The sequence below is a fragment of the Tachysurus vachellii genome, chromosome 17, assembly GCF_030014155.1.
Source record: "Tachysurus vachellii isolate PV-2020 chromosome 17, HZAU_Pvac_v1, whole genome shotgun sequence".
NCBI classification, from domain to species: domain Eukaryota; kingdom Metazoa; phylum Chordata; class Actinopteri; order Siluriformes; family Bagridae; genus Tachysurus; species Tachysurus vachellii.
Genome location: NC_083476.1, coordinates 8699787 through 8716872, shown reverse-complemented (window position 1 = coordinate 8716872; position 17086 = coordinate 8699787). Strand labels below are relative to the sequence as shown.

Below are 17086 nucleotides of genomic sequence, written 5' to 3'. Positions count from 1 at the left end.
TAAATTCAAACAGGCTGGTCATCAGCTGATCAAAAGTTTAAGACCATAGCCTTAAGTTAAAATATGGCTTTAATGTCCTTGTCCTTCAGACTGTCACACTGTCATGATCTCCTGATGGCAAAAGCAAAAAAGCTTTCTATTTTTGAACGTGGCAGGATTGTTGAGCTGCACAAGCAAGGGTTTTTGCGACATGCCATTGCTGCCGACGTTGGACGCAGTAAGACAGTCATTTTACATTTCTTAAAAGATCCTGAGAGTTATGGGACAAAAAAAATGAAGTGGTTTCACTCGCACTGAGAACTGTAAACTGGAGCAGAAAGGCTGCATATGAACATTCAGGGAAACACTGAACAATACTTCGCACTAAACATAGAAACAAGAGTTTATGAATACAGACTAATTAAAATCAAATTGAAAACAGATGCCAGTGACAGGACATAGGTGGAGACAAGACATAAACCAATAAAAACATACATGGCAATGTAAACAAGCATACGGCAAATGTGAATTTCCTTATATATATGATTGTTGATTAACCCCTGCTTCTTTGTTGTCAGTTTTTAAATAAGCAAGTTATGTATGCTTTAGACTGTGTAATGTTTTCCTAGATAAAAGCAGGTAATGTAAAATAAAGTAGCTCATGCAACCCATATGTACCCATGTTGTTGTTCAACTATAACTCACATTAAACCCTTGTTTGTCTACAATGATTGTACAGGTCTGGGTCCCATCATTAACTCATGCACATGTGGGACCACCAGGCAAACTGATCACAAAAGAGGGTGAGGACGAGCTGAGCTAGGCCCTAGTCCAGAATCAAGCTACTTTGGGGCCATATATGATACTGTTAACAATGGGATTCAACTGGTTGAAAATTAAGTGTATAACGTAAATATATATTTTAATATGAATAATAAATTTTCTGTATTGACATAAAGACTAGGTAAGCTCTCTGGTGATATAGTACTGGAGGACCACAACCAGAGTAGTGGTGTGGCAGGATTGTGGAGTGCCTGATGATACTGGGTTTGGCCCCCCACTTCTGGTGGGGGGCCAAACCCCCTGTTGGTAATCCAAAGATGAGCAGATCCAGGATAACCAGGGGCAGATCGACCAGTTTGAGTGCATCCTAGGACAAATCATAGAGCCATGCCTTAAGGGTTTGGGTAGGGATCAGCTGATGGAGCTGATTCTCTTTAGCTGGGACTCTCTGTTAGACAGCAGTACATGATGAAAATCTCACCTTTCAGCATGATTATGAGCCAAAGCACAAATCCAAGCCAACAAAGGAATTACTTTAAAAGTAGAAGCTCATTATTCAGCCAGACCTCGTATCCACATTAAAGGTGGAAATTTGACATTCTCTTTTTGTTATTTTTTACATCATAAAAACCTGCCATTTTAACAAGAGTTGAAATTTTATAAACTTAATTCAAATAAATCTTACTTTATTATGTATTTTTGAATTATTCTCTATATATTATATCTTTTACATGCAGTTTCTCTTCAAACTCCCATCCATACTTGAATATCCATCTTTTTGATATTTTTACTATTCCCTCAGCGTGACAGACAGTTTCTCCCGGTTTCTTTTTCTGGAATCATTAGAACCTTCTTCCTCTTTCTCTTGCTCTTTATCCCAGCACATTCTGTCAGTCTCTCCTTTGTTTTTTTTTTACAAAGACAAAGGCATACACACACAGTTATAACACACACGTCCTCCCACAGCTCGGTCACAATTCTACCAATCTCCTCTTCTTTTCTCCAGCCTCTCTTCTCTTTTTTCTTTTAATAATATCTATTCTTGGAACTCAAATTAATTATTTCATTTGTTTTATTTCCTATGAACCTTCTCTATAAAAAGGATTGAAAAGAGCTCCTGTTCTTTATCTGTAGTCATTGTGTTTTTAGCTTGACTCACATACCCCTTTTCCCTCTCTGTCTTCTGTGTCTGTCTAATCAGTCTGGTCTTAGTCACTTAGTTTCTCTGTTTATACATTTCTTGTTTGTATACATACTAACCAGTCTCTCTCTTGGTCTATCTGAATATCTGAACTTAACAGACATAACCAAATACTGCAAATCTCATTACTGTTTTTTTAAGGCTCTCTTCTTGTGCTAGGAGTGGGAGAGAAGACTCAAGGGAGGAGACACTGCTGACAGTTTTATTTTTATTCCCACCTTGACACACACTGAGTCACAGACAACTCTCTTTTCTTCTTACATTCCAAGAATGCTGGGTTATTTACATAATCCAGTCGCTGGGTTCAGCAAGTAGAGTTATTTTGCAGGGTTATTTCATATTAATCCATCCATTTGGGTGTTAATAAAGGCATCCATTATGGTTGACTTGACATTAGAAACTTTGTTTTTCTAATGGAAGATAAAAACATACCAATATGCTGCAGATTTGCTGCTGCAACTTGACTGAACAGAACACAGACCATTTATTATTCTCATCTGACCAACAAAGGGAAGACTGCTGAGAGAACACCTGCAATTATCTATTACTTTATACTTAGTGTTTTCAACATAAATGTGTCCCATAAAATTGCTCTTAATAAATATTTTGTATATGGAAAGCAAACATGTGTGAGATAAAATAGGGCAAGTATAGGATAAGCTTCACTAATGATAGTCTTCTAATTACTGATCAGATTATTTAGTTATTTAGTAGGTTCCTTTAAAAGGTTTAATGATTGGGAGGGACATTACCATTTTTTTTCTAGATGTAGTGTGCTATGCTAGTTTGTTCCAGGTGCTGGCTAAAGATGTTTGTTCTATCCTATATTAAGTTCAGTAAAGTTTCCAAATACACAGCAGAGTCTTCCATGTATTTAGGTATCTTACAATTACCTCCCCAGTTTTTTTAGGCTGATAATAGTTTTAGTCTAAGACCATGTGAACCAGAACATATTTATTGATGCATCATTGATTATAGACTTGGCTCTGGATAAGAGCTTCTGTCAAATGCCAGAAGTGTAAATATCAATTCACCTCGGATGGTTTGCCATTGCATCACAGCGCACCATTTACCAACTCATTCACAATATATTGTTAATCACCTGCATGTTTGGACATTAGGAGGAAATGTAAAAAAGTTTAGCTAATTGATATTGAATATTATATTATGAATATTATTGATTGTTTGCAGGATGTTATAAATGTTTTTATGGATGTTGTTACTGAGCAGTTTGCCAAAAGAAGTTTGAATAAAGTTATTCCTTCTTCCCTGTTTCTGCAAAAGGCTAACCTGAGCTGTGGCACTGGGCCAAAGATGAAATGATGAATCAAAACCTGTAAATAATAATGTACATTTAATTTGCTTAGTTGTTTGCCATATTCTTAAACATATATAATGGTTTACGGTTTGACAATGGGCAGGATCACAGGTGCAGTCACATGTGATTTTGATAATAGATAGCTAACTGTCAATGTCATACAACCGACAGTCTGACAGCAGACTGAATGAAAGTATTTGGAGAGTTGATTTGACTTGGACTTTTTTGCTGCAAATAAATCTTAACGACATTTTAATTGTTGTTTGGCTAAATAGTGGTGTATTGCTGCAAGCCCATCTAACATTTCTTTAACAAAGGTAACATTTATTCAAAGTCAGATATTAGGATATTTCTGATCAATAGTGCACAAAAGGCTTGCCAAACTATTGTAAGACAGCATTAATGAATATGACATGAAAAAGAGGACAAACTAAATGATTTAATTAAATCAAGAAACCTTTTTTCTCTCTGAATAATCTGCATGGCTGAATCTTTAGGAACTAAAATGCAGCAAACATGAAAATGTGAAAGGTTTGACATTAACAACCATTTGGTTTCATCACGCTTGCTGTTTTGGGGCTATGTTCGGAGCCACTCCAATCAACTACTGCAGTTTTGTGATTAACAGAATTGATTTGACTGGAAACAATTACAACATATTATTGGAACAGTATCTACAAAACTAGTTAAACTCATATTTAAACTCATATTTGCAATGAAATTTTAAATAATTCTTAGTACTTGATACTAATAGAGGAATAAAGTATATGGAGTTCATTGTTGTCTCAATGACTGCAAGTTTCCCAGATTCCCTGTGGCTGCAAAACAAGTCCAAATCATCACCCCTTCACCACCATCCTTGAAAGTTTGTATTTGTGGTGATTTGTTTGTGGTGATTTGCTGTGATTGCATGTTGCCCAAACATCTCCATTTTGTGCAAAGAATGTTATTCTAGAACATTTCTGGTTTGTTCAGATGCAATTTTGCGAAACTAAATCCTCCTAAATTAAAAGATTAAACTAATTAAACTAAATTTTCCTAGGCACCCTTTTATGACATTCAATCTTGTTCGGTCTTTTCCTGATTGTGCTGTAATGAACAGAACCCTTTAATGTATTTACAGAGGCCGGTAGGTCACATGATGTAGCTCCTGAGTTTTTCTTATCTCTTATCTGAGTATTCTTACCTTCAAGACTAGTATTCTTGGGTGCCAGCTTTGGGGAAATGAAGGCCACTGTGTGGAGATTCCCCAAAGCAGGACAGTCCCATTTCAGAGGTATCTGCCTCCATAACATATGGCTTTGTTGGATCAGGATGCATAGTGACAGGGTCAGTGGTGAACACAACTTTGTCATTAGGCATAACTTGCCTGGCTGCCAGGTTCCAGGTGAGGTGTTTGCATCCTCCATGAAGCAGATACATGAGGTGGTGAGTGGTGGAGTTTAAACCACAAACAAAGCAGCAATAAAAGTTTGCAAACCCCTAAGAAATGTTGCAGCTCTTTAACAGTCTTGGGAGTGGGCCAGTCCACCACAGCGGTGACCTTTGCCTGGAGAGTGTACTGAATACTAGTATGAAGGCTCTCAACAAACGTAGATGCTATGCTGAACTCAGGTATGTGAAGACAGTAGCTTAGGCAGTAATCAGACCAGCAGATAAGCTGCCAGTTGGGTCATGACAAGCGAGGGGTGTAAAGCTCCATCCAGGGAAGCCCCAAGATAATGGGGTACTTAGGCAATGTAATGATAAAGAGGCTGGCATTTATTATTTATTCTGATCTTTACATAAGCCATTCCTTTGTCGTTTTGTATGTATGCTTTTGGTAAATTGGGTAAACACTGCATTTTAGCTTTATTGTAAAAGATATTGCAAATAGACTGGTATTTGTAGCTGTTCATGATTCCCTTTAGCCTGATCTCATTGGACAATCACACATTTTGCCATATGCTTTTGGTGTAATTTAGTTGAGCTTGGACATTTTTTTTTTTAAGAAAGCACCTCCATCTACTTGTCCTACCACATAGACCAGACATGTGAAGAATATTATAGACTCGTCACAAGCAGAGAGACTTGCCAGATATTTCTGAGGTTTCTTGAAAATATTATCACTAATATAATACTAATATAATATGCATCACTATGGTGCTGCATTTTCTCTATTTGGTATGACCTTAATGGTGTTCCATGGTATATCTCATGTTTTGGAAATTCTTTTATACTCCTCTGCTGATCAATACCTTTCAACCAGTGAGATGCCATCCATGTTTTGTAAGCTCTTTGTGGACCATTATTATTATTATTATTATTATGGTTTATTCCAACCTCAGCCACATGCCCAATTATAAAAGGGATTGCACAATTATGCTACCAGGTAATTGTAACTTATTTATTTGACCATTTTGCCACAAAATGTTTCTGATTGTATTTCACTTCATGTTTAGACATTATAATTTTACATTGAAGGTGGAAAAAGTCTACATAATTTATCTTGATTTCATTTATACATCACAAAACCCACCATTTTAACAGGTGTATATAGACTTCATATTTGTGTATGTGTGTGTGTGTGTGTGTGTGTGAGTGTCTGTGTTGATTGCACATATGTTGGGCAATAGAAAAGCCCAGATTTTTATTTCCTACAGGTCCCAACTAGGACAAGAGGTTGCCATGGCAACAGCAAAGGAAATGTGCTATTAAGGGTAGTACACATGCATGCCAGTCTCTCCCCGGTTTCGGTCTTTTCTGGTATATTTCTCTTGTTAGGACATTATAATAAGGTGGACTAATTAAAAAAAACACTGATAATCTACAGTTTATTTTATTAATTATTATTAATTATTTATTCTAAGGTTACATAAGTCTATCCTTCATGACTATCTGTACTGACCATACGTTATTATAAAGCTATAATGAACCGAACAGGAGGTTTACTAACACAACCTATATTCATATAATATAAAATCTTAAATGCAATTTATACAATCATTGCCATGCTAATTGAAGATATTGATCTGTTGATTAAGCAATTGATTTATAAGTGCATTTTAAGTATAAAGCTGTTTCTCTGCAGTGAGACAGAAGAATATGTGCATACATTTTTAAATGGACTGTCCTCCTTACATTGCCCAAGGACTGACCTCCCTGCACTATTTAGGAAAATATAGATCATTAGATAAATTAAACAAGAGAGATAGAAATTTAGATATATTCAGAGCTCTAGAATTAATCTTTCAGTGGTCAGTGGCTTAGTTTGACACATATCCACACACCAACATTATAATTATACTCCCAGAACAGACAACTGCAACATGAATAAACAAGGATTCAGGAATCCAAACACCTCTCAACTTCCTTATTCTTTCTTTTCAACTAAATAAGCAGAATTAGATTTAGTCATCCTACACACGTTACATCATATTAACTAAATAAGTTCTTGTGTAGGAAGAGGGTCACTGGCATTTATATTTAAGGATGGTTTTTATCTCATATTTTCTTAGTCAACTGGCTAACATGGCAGGAATTTCTAAGATAACTCTTAGGTGTCACAGTCAAAGATTTATAATATCAGGGCTAAAGCTAGCTAATTGGCTATCATGCTACCATAACAGGAATTCTCATTATTGTTTTGACCACAATAATATGACAATCAATGCTTGTTGATATGGACTCAAAGACACACCAGGGTATCCTTGGCTTTTAGAAGCTGACTTATATAACCACCCGTTTGTCTTATTCAGACACACCTTCCTGTCCCACTCACAACATACCCATCTGTCTCACTCAGAAATACCCATCTGTCACTCTCAATGACACAACCATCTGTCCTACTCAAAGACACACCCATCTTTCCCTCTCAAAGACACACCCATCTGTCCAATTCAAAGACACTGCCGTCTGTCCCACTCAAAAACACACCCATCTGTTCCACTCAAAGACACACCCATCTGTCCCTCACAAAGCAACACCCATCTGTCGCATTCAAAGACACTAACATCTATCCCACTCATAGACATACCCATCTGTCTTACCCAGACACACCCATCTGTCCTTCTCAAAGACACATCCTCTGTCCCTCTCAAAGACATACCCATCTGTCCCCTTCAAAGACACACCCATCTGTTCCTTTTAAAGCCACATCCATCTGTTCCTCTCAAAGCCACATCCACCTGTCCCATTCAAAGACACTCCCGGCTGTCCCACTCAAAGACATACCCATCTGTCTCACCCAGACACACCCATCTGTCATACTCAAACACACATCTACCTGTCCCTCTCAAAGACACACCCATCTTTCCCATTCAAAGACACTCCCATCTGTCCCACTTAAAAACATACCCATCTGTTTCTTTCAAAGCAACACCCATCTGTCTCATTCAAAGACACTCCCATCTATCCCATGCAAAGACAAACCCATCTATACCCACCACACATAAGCACCCAATCTGTTTTACTTAGTCACTCTGTCTTACTCAATTCATGTTCATCTCTCACAAAAAGACATGTCAACCATCTCACACAATGACTCTCCCATATATTTTAAATCTTTTACACATCCCTATTTCTTTCTCATTCACTCACTTAGATGTTTCCTTTGTGTCTGCCTTTGTTGATAGCTTGCTCTCTTACTAACCTCACCTTTATTTTAACTTTTTATTTATCTGTCTCCCAGTGAAATGCAGCTTATTGCTGCTACTCACTAACCCTAGTTCCTGGATAAGTAGGACATTTCTAATAATGTTATCTGCACCATCAAAAATGACACATTTTTGGAGATAAAATTAGTATTCTGGCTAATAGTGCTCTTTGATATCACCAGTCTGATGACACTCTATAAAACTCAATTTATTTAGATTATTAAAATCATGTGTATGCAGTACACGTCTTCAAGGTTGCATGACTATCTGCATTAAATGTAATGAATGATGAAATGTAATTAAAAAAGACTAATATGATGAAATATGAATTTGAAGTTCATGAACATGTGGTATATTATCAATATTGCAAATAAGCAATAATCACATTTCTCACAGCAAATTTGGTTACATTTTACAATATGGCTTCCACCATCATTATTTGTATTTTAACCTACTGATATATGGGATGTCTGACATCCTGCATATTCTTTAGTAATCTGCTGGTGGCATGTTTTTGAATGTTAAACCTAGGTATCAAAAGAGCAACAGAAAAGAAAACCTCAATAACAAATAACACTGGATCCAGTCCATTCTTTTTCCATTTTTCTCTCATGAACAGTTACTTGTATCACAAATTAATGAAGTGTCAATACTAGGAAATGTAATGTATAAGTTGTGTGCAGAGGATGCTGTTTTAGTGTGCTTTTTTGAGTTATTGTTTCCAATGTATTGTTTAATTTAAAGTCTCTTTAAGTAACTGTTGTTCATAATTTCATTCATAATTAATTTGGTCCTTGTTGATATCAAGATGACAATGATATCAACAAGAAAACGTGTTTAAGATCCAAGGTCAGAATTGTGCATAACAGTTGTTAAAACTCCACCGTTCTTTTGTATCTCTCATAAATTCTGTTTAGAAAAGGCCCATGTGCATGAGCACTTTAGGGTGTGAATACTAATGTGCTCAATTTTAGTAATAAATCATAATCACACATTACAACACTGTAAGTGTCCAGAATGTTTGATCTCTAATTTATGAATCTTTGAAACATTTGAATGTGAAATGCATTGTCATATTTCCTAATTTAATTGACTTAAATGGTTCTGTTCTGGTTAATATTTAACATAACTTTAACCCAGTTGTTTTTATACACCTGAAACACACACATCACACTTTTTGTTGCTAACTCCTTGGCAGAAACCATTTTGTTCCTGTGAACCTCTACTGTACAATGATTTATAGTTTAGCACAAAAAAACAAAAACAAAGTAGTTATTTTTTCCTACCCAAAGATTTCTAGGGTCATTTTTGTTGAACACTTGTTTATACCATTTCATGTGAGTTAAGTCATCTTAATTCTATCAGGCATTTTCACTGCAAGGGTTTAATAACATAGGTTTTGACTTCAGTTGCCAGGATACAGTTGTTGTATGCTGTTGTATCGCCCACTTTCAAATTTAATTTCGTTTCATTATTTCATTTTGGTTTATTTATTTATTGACACGTTACATGATATAGAATATATCTGTCTGCTGATTTGTCCCACGCGGCTGAGTGTCACATCCGGTCTCTTGGACGCGCGCGCGCGCTCTATTCCTTTTCACACCGAACTGAAAACTTCAGATGCACGAGCAGCTCGGTCTTCTTTTTCCTCACTGACACACAACAGAAGCGAACTGTCCACCGGCGGAGAGAAGCATAATGCTCAGTGACGACCACACGAGGCAGATACTAGCTCCGACATCATTCCGCCGCTGAAGAAGAAAACAAAACAAAACAAACCAAACAAAAAAAAAAAAAAACAAGCGAAGAGGACAGACGAAGCCGCGTAAACTGCTGCGAGCGGAGATGCAGCCCGCGAGTAAACTTCTGAGCATCATCGTGCTTATGCTGTCGGGCACGAAACTCACGCAAGTACGTTCAGTTCTCAAGCACGCACGTGCAGCTCTCACATCACGAATTATCGGCGTGATATTCAGTGACAACATGGTTAAAGTAGATCGTGTTAAAGCAGTGAGGCTGTTGAAGCAGTGAGGCTGTTAAAGCAGCTAAAGCAGTGAGGCTGTTGAAGCAGTGAGGCTGTTAAAACATGGACTTGTTAAAGCAGTGAGGCTGTTGTAGCAGGGCGACTGTTGTAGCAGGGCGACTGTTGTAGCAGGGCGGCTGTTGTAGCAGGGAGGCTGTTGAAGCAGTGAGGCTGTTGAAGCAGGGACCTGTTGAAGCAGTGAGGCAGTAAAATCAGTTAACCTGTTAAAGCAGTGAGGCTGTTAAAGCAGGGACCTGTTAAAGCAGTGAGGCTGTTGAAGCAGTGAGGCTGTTGAAGCAGTGAGGCTGTTGAAGCAGTGAGGCTGTTGAAGCAGTAATGCTGTTAAAGTAGGGAGGCTGTTAAAGCAGTGGGGCTGTTAAAGCAGGGAGGCTGTAAAAGCAGGGAGGCTGTTAAAGCAGGGAGGCTGTTAAAGCTGTTAAAGCAGTGAGGCTGTTAAAGCAGTGAGGCTGTTAAAGCAGTGAGGCTGTTAAAGCTGTTAAAGCAGTGAGGCTGTTAAAGCAGTGAGGCTGTTAAAGCAGGGAGGCTGTTTAAGCTGTTAAAGCAGTGAGGCTGTTGAAGCAGTGAGGCTGTTGAAGCAGTGAGGCTGTTGAAGCAGTGAGGCTGTTGAAGCAGTGAGGCTGTTGAAGCAGTGAGGCTGTTGAAGCAGTAATGCTGTTAAAGCAGGGACCTGTTAAAGCAGTGAGGCTTTTAAAGCAGTGAGGCTTTTAAAGCAGTGAGGCTGTTAAAGCAGTGAGGCTGTTAAAGTAGGGAGGCTGTTAAAGTAGGGAGGCTGTTAAAGCAGTGGGGCTGTTAAAGCAGTGGGGCTGTTAAAGCAGTGAGGCTGTTAAAGCAGGGAGGCTGTAAAAGCAGTGATCCTGTTAAAGCAGGGGCCTGTTAAAGCAGCGAGGTTGTTATAGTATGGACCTGTTAAAGCAGGTACCTGTTAAAGCAGTAATGCTGTTAAAGCATGGACCTAGGGCTGGGCATTATGACGGTATATTCCGTTTCCGCGGAATAAATTGTCTACCGTTACAGGTTTTTCTATTCCGTGCATACCGTGAAATTTAAATTAGTGGGCGTGGTTAACCTCACGTATAGCACGCCTGAATCTGAGAACGATTGAGAAGCGGCACATAAGCGTATTTAAGAAGTAAAACATGGAGAAAGACATGCATGCTGATAAAGAAATCCCACAAACCAATCCCGAGCAGGAGGAGGAACTTGTTGTGAAACGAGGCGCAAAATCAGTGGTATGGATGTGGTTCGGGTTTACAAAGGCTGACAAAGAGCAGACAAATGTGATTTGCAAACTGTGTCACACGATTGTAACCGTTAGCCATGCTAGCACGAGTAAGGTGTCCCCCAATCAGAAAGGGAGTCCATTGAAATGGAACTGAACAGCTATTTACAAGTGGTTGAAGTGGATGGTGAGACAAACCCCCTGGAATGGTGGAGGCAGCACGAGGCTAATTTTCCACGTGTGGCCAACCTGGCAAAAAAATATCTTTGCATCCCTGCCACAAGTGCTCCATCTGAGCGTGCTTTCAGCTCAAGTGGGAATATTGTCACATGCCGCAGATCAGCACTAAAACCTGAGAGAGTTGACCAGCTTGTTTTTCTTGTACACAATTTGTAATTGTTTTGTTTGACAGAATTTTTTATTTATTGTGTTTAATTTATTGAAGTGTTTATATTTATTAGATTTTTTTTTAATGTTTCAAAAAGAGTTTAAATTTCTTATTCTCAGGAAGTGTTTACAGTCAGTATTTTGTTTTTAGAACAAGTGTTTAGATTCTGGCATTTTCCTCAAATGTTTACATTTTTATACTTTCTGCAAAATTTGTTTTCTGTTACTGAAGTTTAATTTATTTTGTTGCTTTGAGAAAGTATTAATAATCTGTTCTGATATTAATAAAAAGTCTGTTCTCTTTAAACTCTAAAAATGAGGCCTATTTATTGTTATGGTGAGGTTGATCTAAAAGTTGAGTCTCATTCACTACTAATGCTAAATAAAAGAAAAATTAATAAAATAAGACGAGAAAGCCTATTCTTTATTTTTAGTGTTAAAGTGGTATTTAATATATTAAGCACGTTCCTTTTGTTGATTTACCTGAAAATTATTATTCCGTGATGTATACCGCTACCGTGAAATAAAATAACTTATTCTGTGAAACAGATTTTTGGTCATTCCGCCCACCCCTATGGACCTGTTAAAGCATGGACCTGCTAAAGCCGTGAGGCTGTTAACGCATGGACCTGTTAAAGCATGGACCTGCTAAAGCAGTGAGGCTGTTAAAGCAGGGACCTGTTAATGCAGTGAGGCTGTTACAGCTGTTAAAGCAGTGAACCTGTTAAAACAAATGGGCTGTTAAAGCAGTGAGCCTGTTAAAGCAGTGAACCTGTTAAAACAAATGGGCTGTTAAAGCAGTGAGCCTGTTAAAGCAGTGAGCCTGTTAAAGCAGTGAGGCTGTTAAAGCAGTGAGGCTGTGAAAACAGGGACTCGTTAAAGCAGTGAGGCTGTTAAAGCAGGGAGGCTGTTAAGGCAGTGAGGTGGTTAAAGCAGTGAGGCTGTTTAAGCTGTAAAAGCAGTAAACCTGTTAAATCATGGACCTGTTAAAGCAGTGAGGCTGTTAAAGCAGTGAGGCTGTTAAAGCAGGGACCTGTTAAAGCAGGGACCTATTAAAACAATGTGGCTGTTAAAGCAAGGACCTGTCCAAGCAGTGAGGATGTTAAAGCAGGGACCTGTTAATGCAGTGAGGCTGTTAAAGCAGGGCCCCGTTAAAGCAGCGAGGCTGTTAAAGCAGTGAGGCTGTTAAAGCTGTTAAAGCAGTGAGGCTGTTAAAGCAGTGAGGCTTTTTAAGCTGTAAAAGCAGTGAGGCTGTTAAAGCAGGGACCTGTTAAAGCAGTGAGGCTGTTAAAGCAGGGCCCCGTTAAAGCAGTGAGGCTGTTAAAGCAGGGACCCGTTAAAGTAGTGAGGCTGTTAAAGAAGTGAGGCTGTTAAAGAAGTGAGGCTGTTAAAGCAGTGATGCTGTTAAAGCAGTTAGGTTCTTAAAGCAGTGAGGCTCTTAAAGCAGTGAGGCTGTTAATGCTGTTAAAGCAGTGAGGCTTTTGAAGCAGTGAGGCTTTTTAAGCAGTGAGGCTGTTAATGCTGTTAAAGCAGTGAGGCTTTTGAAGCAGTGAGGCTTTTGAAGCAGTGAGGCTTTTGAAGCAGTGAGGCTTTTGAAGCAGTGAGGCTGTTGAAGCAGTGAGGCTGTTGAAGCATTGATGCTGTTAAATCAGGGACCGGTTAAAGCAGTGAGGCGGTTAAAGCAGTGAGGCGGTTAAAGCAGTGAGGTGGTTAAAACAGTGAGGCGGTTAAAGCAGTGAGGCTGTCAAAGCAGGGACTCGTTAAAGCAGGGACCCATTAAAGCAGTGAGGCTGTTGAAGCAGTGAGGCTGTTGAAGCATGGAGCTGCTAAAGCAGGGACCCATTAAAGCAGTGAGGCTGTTGAAGCAGTGAGGCTCTTGAAGCAGTGAGGCTGTTGAAGCAGTGAGGCTGTTGAAGCAGTGAGCCTGTTGAAGCAGCAAGCCTGTTGAAGCAGTGAGCCTGTTGAAGCATGGACCTGCTAAAGCAGTGATGCTGTTAAAGCAGTGGGGCTGTGGGGCTGTTCAAGCAGTGGGGCTGTTAAAGCAGGGCCTCGTTTAAGCAGTGAGGCTGTTAAAGCTGTTAAAGCGGTGAGGCTATTAAAGCAGTGAGGCTGTTAATGCGGTTAAAGCAGTGAGGCTTTTGAAGCAGTGAGGCTGTTGAAGCATTGAGCCTTTTGAAGCATTGATGCTGTTAAAGCATGGGCCCGTTAAAGCTTTGAGGCTGTTAAAGCAGGGACCTGTTGAAGCAGTAAGGCTGTTTAAGCTGTAAAAGCAGGGAGGCTGTTAAAGCATGGACCTGTTAATGCAGCGAGGCTGGTAAAGCAGTGAGGCTGTTCAAGAAGTGGGGCTGTTAAAGCAGGGCCCCGTTTAAGCAGTGAGGCTGTTAAAGCAGTGAGGCTATTAAAGCAGTGAGGCTGTTAATGCGGTTAAAGCAGTGAGGCTTTTGAAGCAGTGAGCCTGTTGAAGCATTGAGCCTGTTGAAGCATTGATGCTGTTAAAGCATGGGCCTGTTAAAGCATTGAGGCTGTTAAAGCAGGGACCTGTTAAAGCAGTGAGGCGGTCAAAGCAGGGACTCGTTAAAGCAGGGACCTGTTGAAGCAGTGAGCCTGTTGAAGCAGTGAGGCTATTAAAGCAGGGAGCTGTTGAAGCAATGAGGCTGTTTAAGCTGTTAAAGCAGGGACCTGTTAATGCAGTGAGGTGGTTAAAGCAGGGACTCGTTAAAGCAGGGACCTGTTGAAGCAGTGAGCCTGTTGAAGCAGTGAGGCTATTAAAGCAGGGAGCTGTTGAAGCAATGAGGCTGTTTAAGCTGTTAAAGCAGGGACCTGTTAATGCAGTGAGGTGGTTAAAGCAGTGAGGCTGTCAAAGCAGTGAGGCTGTCAAAGCAGGGACCTGTCAAAGCAGTGAGGCTGTCAAAGAAGGGACCTGTTGAAGCAGTGAGGCTGTTAAAGCTGTTAAAGCAGTGAGGCTGTTAAAGCAGTGAGGCTGTTAAAGCTGTTGAAGCAGTGAGGCTGTTGAAGCAGTGAGGCTGTTAAAGCAGGGACCCGTTGAAGCAGTGAGGCTGTTGAAGCAGTGGGGCTGTTAAAGCAGTGGGGCTGTTAAAGCAGTGGGACTGATAAAGCAGTGAGGCTGTTAAAGCAGTGAGGCTGTTAAAGCAGTGATGCTGTTAAAGCAGTGATGCTTTTAAAGCAGTGATGCTGTTAAAGCAGTGAGGCTGTTAATGCTGTTAAAGCATTGAGGCTTTTTAAGCAGTGAGGCTGTTGAAGCAGTGGGGCTGATGAAGCAATGGGGCTGATGAAGCAGTGGGGCTGATAAAGCAGTGGGGCTGATAAAGCAGTGGGGCTGATAAAGCAGTGGGGCTGATAAAGCAGTGAGGCGGTTAAAGCAGTGAGGCGGTTAAAGCAGTGAGGCGGTTAAAGCAGTGAGGCGGTTAAAGCAGTGAGGCGGTTAAAGCAGTGAGCCTGTCGAAGCAGTGAGCCTGTCGAAGCAGTGAGCCTGTTGAAGCAGTGAGCCTGTTGAAGCAGTGAGCCTGTTGAAGCAGTGAGCCTGTTGAAGCAGTGGGGCTGTTCAAGCAGCGGGGCTGTTAAAGCAGGGACCTGTTAATGCAGTGAGGCTGTCAATGAAGTGCCCCGTTAAAGCAGTCAGGCTGTTAAAGCAGTGAGGCTGTTAAAGCTGTTAAAGCAGTGAGGCTGTTAAAGCAGTGAGGCTGTTAAAGCAGGGACCTGTTCAAGCAGTGGGGCTGTTAAAGCAGGGACCTGTTAATACAGTGAGGCTGTTAAAGCAGGGCCCCATTAAAGCAGTGAGGCTGTTAAAGCAGGGCCCCGTTAAAGCAGTGAGGCTCTTAAAGCAGTGAGGCTCTTAAAGCAGTGAGGCTGTTAAAGCAGTGAGGCTCTTAAAGCAGTGAGGCTGTTAATATTGTTAAAGCAGTGAGGCTGTTAAAGCAGGGACCCGTTAAAGCAGTGAGGCTTTTGAAGCAGTGAGGCTGTTGAAGCATTGAGCCTGTTGAAGCATTAATGCTGTTAAAGCAGGGACCTGTTAATGCAGTGAGGCGGTTAAAGCAGTGAGGCTGTCAATGCAGGGACCTGTTAAAGCAGGGACCTGTTGAAGCAGTGAGGCTGTTGAAGCATTGAGCCTGTTGAAGCATTGATGCTGTTAAAGCAGGGACCTGTTAAAGCAGGGACCTGTTAATGCAGTGAGGCGGTTAAAGCAGTGAGGCTGTCAAAGCAGGGACCTGTTGAAGCAGTGAGCCTGTTGAAGCAGTGAGCCTGTTGAAGCAGTGAGGCTGTTGAAGCAGTGAGGCTGTTAAAGCAGGGACCTGTTAAAGCAGGGACCTGTTAATGCAGGGCCCCGTTAAAGCAGTGATTCTGTTGAAGCAGTGAGCCTGTTGAAGCAGTGAGCCTGTTGAAGCAGTGAGCCTGTTGAAGCAGTGAGCCTGTTGAAGCAGTGAGCCTGTTAAAGCAGTGAGGCTGTTAAAGCAGTGAGGCTGTTAAAGCAGGGACCTGTTCAAGCAGTGGGGCTGTTAAAGCAGGGACCTGTTAAAGCAGTGGGGCTGTTAAAGCAGGGACCTGTTAATGCAGGGCCCCGTTAAAGCAGTGAGCCTGTTGAAGCAGTGAGCCTGTTGAAGCAGTGAGCCTGTTGAAGCAGTGAGCCTGTTAAAGCAGTGAGCCTGTTAAAGCAGTGAGGCTGTTAAAGCAGTGAGGCTGTTAAAGCAGGGACCTGTTCAAGCAGTGGGGCTGTTAAAGCAGGGACCTGTTAAAGCAGTGGGGCTGTTAAAGCAGGGACCTGTTAATGCAGGGCCCCGTTAAAGCAGTGAGCCTGTTGAAGCAGTGAGCCTGTTGAAGCAGTGAGCCTGTTGAAGCAGTGAGCCTGTTGAAGCAGTGAGCCTGTTAAAGCAGTGAGCCTGTTAAAGCAGTGAGGCTGTTAAAGCAGTGAGGCTGTTAAAGCAGGGACCTGTTCAAGCAGTGGGGCTGTTCAAGCAGGGACCTGTTGAAGCAGTGAGGCTGTTGAAGCAGTGAGGCTGTTGAAGCATTGAGCCTGTTGAAGCATTGATGCTGTTAAAGCAGGGACCTGTTAAAGCAGGGACCTGTTAATGCAGTGAGGCGGTTAATGCAGTGAGGCGGTTGAAGCAGTGAGCCTGTTGAAGCAGTGAGCCTGTTGAAGCAGTGAGGCTGTTAAAGCAGGGACCTGTTCAAGCAGTGGGGCTGTTAAAGCAGGGACCTGTTAATGCAGGGCCCCGTTAAAGCAGTGAAGCTGTTGAAGCAGTGAGGCTGTTGAAGCAGTGAGGCTGTTGAAGCAGTGAGGCTGTTGAAGCAGTGAGGCTGTTGAAGCAGTGAGGCTGTTCAAGCAGTGGGGCTGTTAAAGCAGGGACCTGTTAATGCAGGGCCCCGTTAAAGCAGTGAGGCTGTTAAAGCAGTGAGGCTCGTATAGCAGTGAGGCTGTTAATGCAGTTAAAGCAGTGAGGCTTTTGAAGCAGTGAGGCTTTTGAAGCAGTGAGGCTGTTGAAGCATTGAGCCTGTTAAAGCA

At 41.0% G+C, this 17086-nt stretch overlaps 1 protein-coding gene across 1 annotated transcript in view; it reads left to right on the top strand.

Annotated features, from left to right (window-relative positions):
• The first annotated feature begins 9497 nt into the window (after positions 1 to 9497).
• olfm1b (olfactomedin 1b) overlaps positions 9498 to 17086 on the top strand; it is a 45293-nt gene continuing 37704 nt past the window's right edge. The window contains exon 1 of the mRNA XM_060890813.1: positions 9498 to 9829. Coding sequence (XP_060746796.1) covers positions 9764 to 9829 — 66 coding nt within the window. The 5' untranslated portion in view covers positions 9498 to 9763. The remainder of the gene's footprint in view (positions 9830 to 17086) is intronic.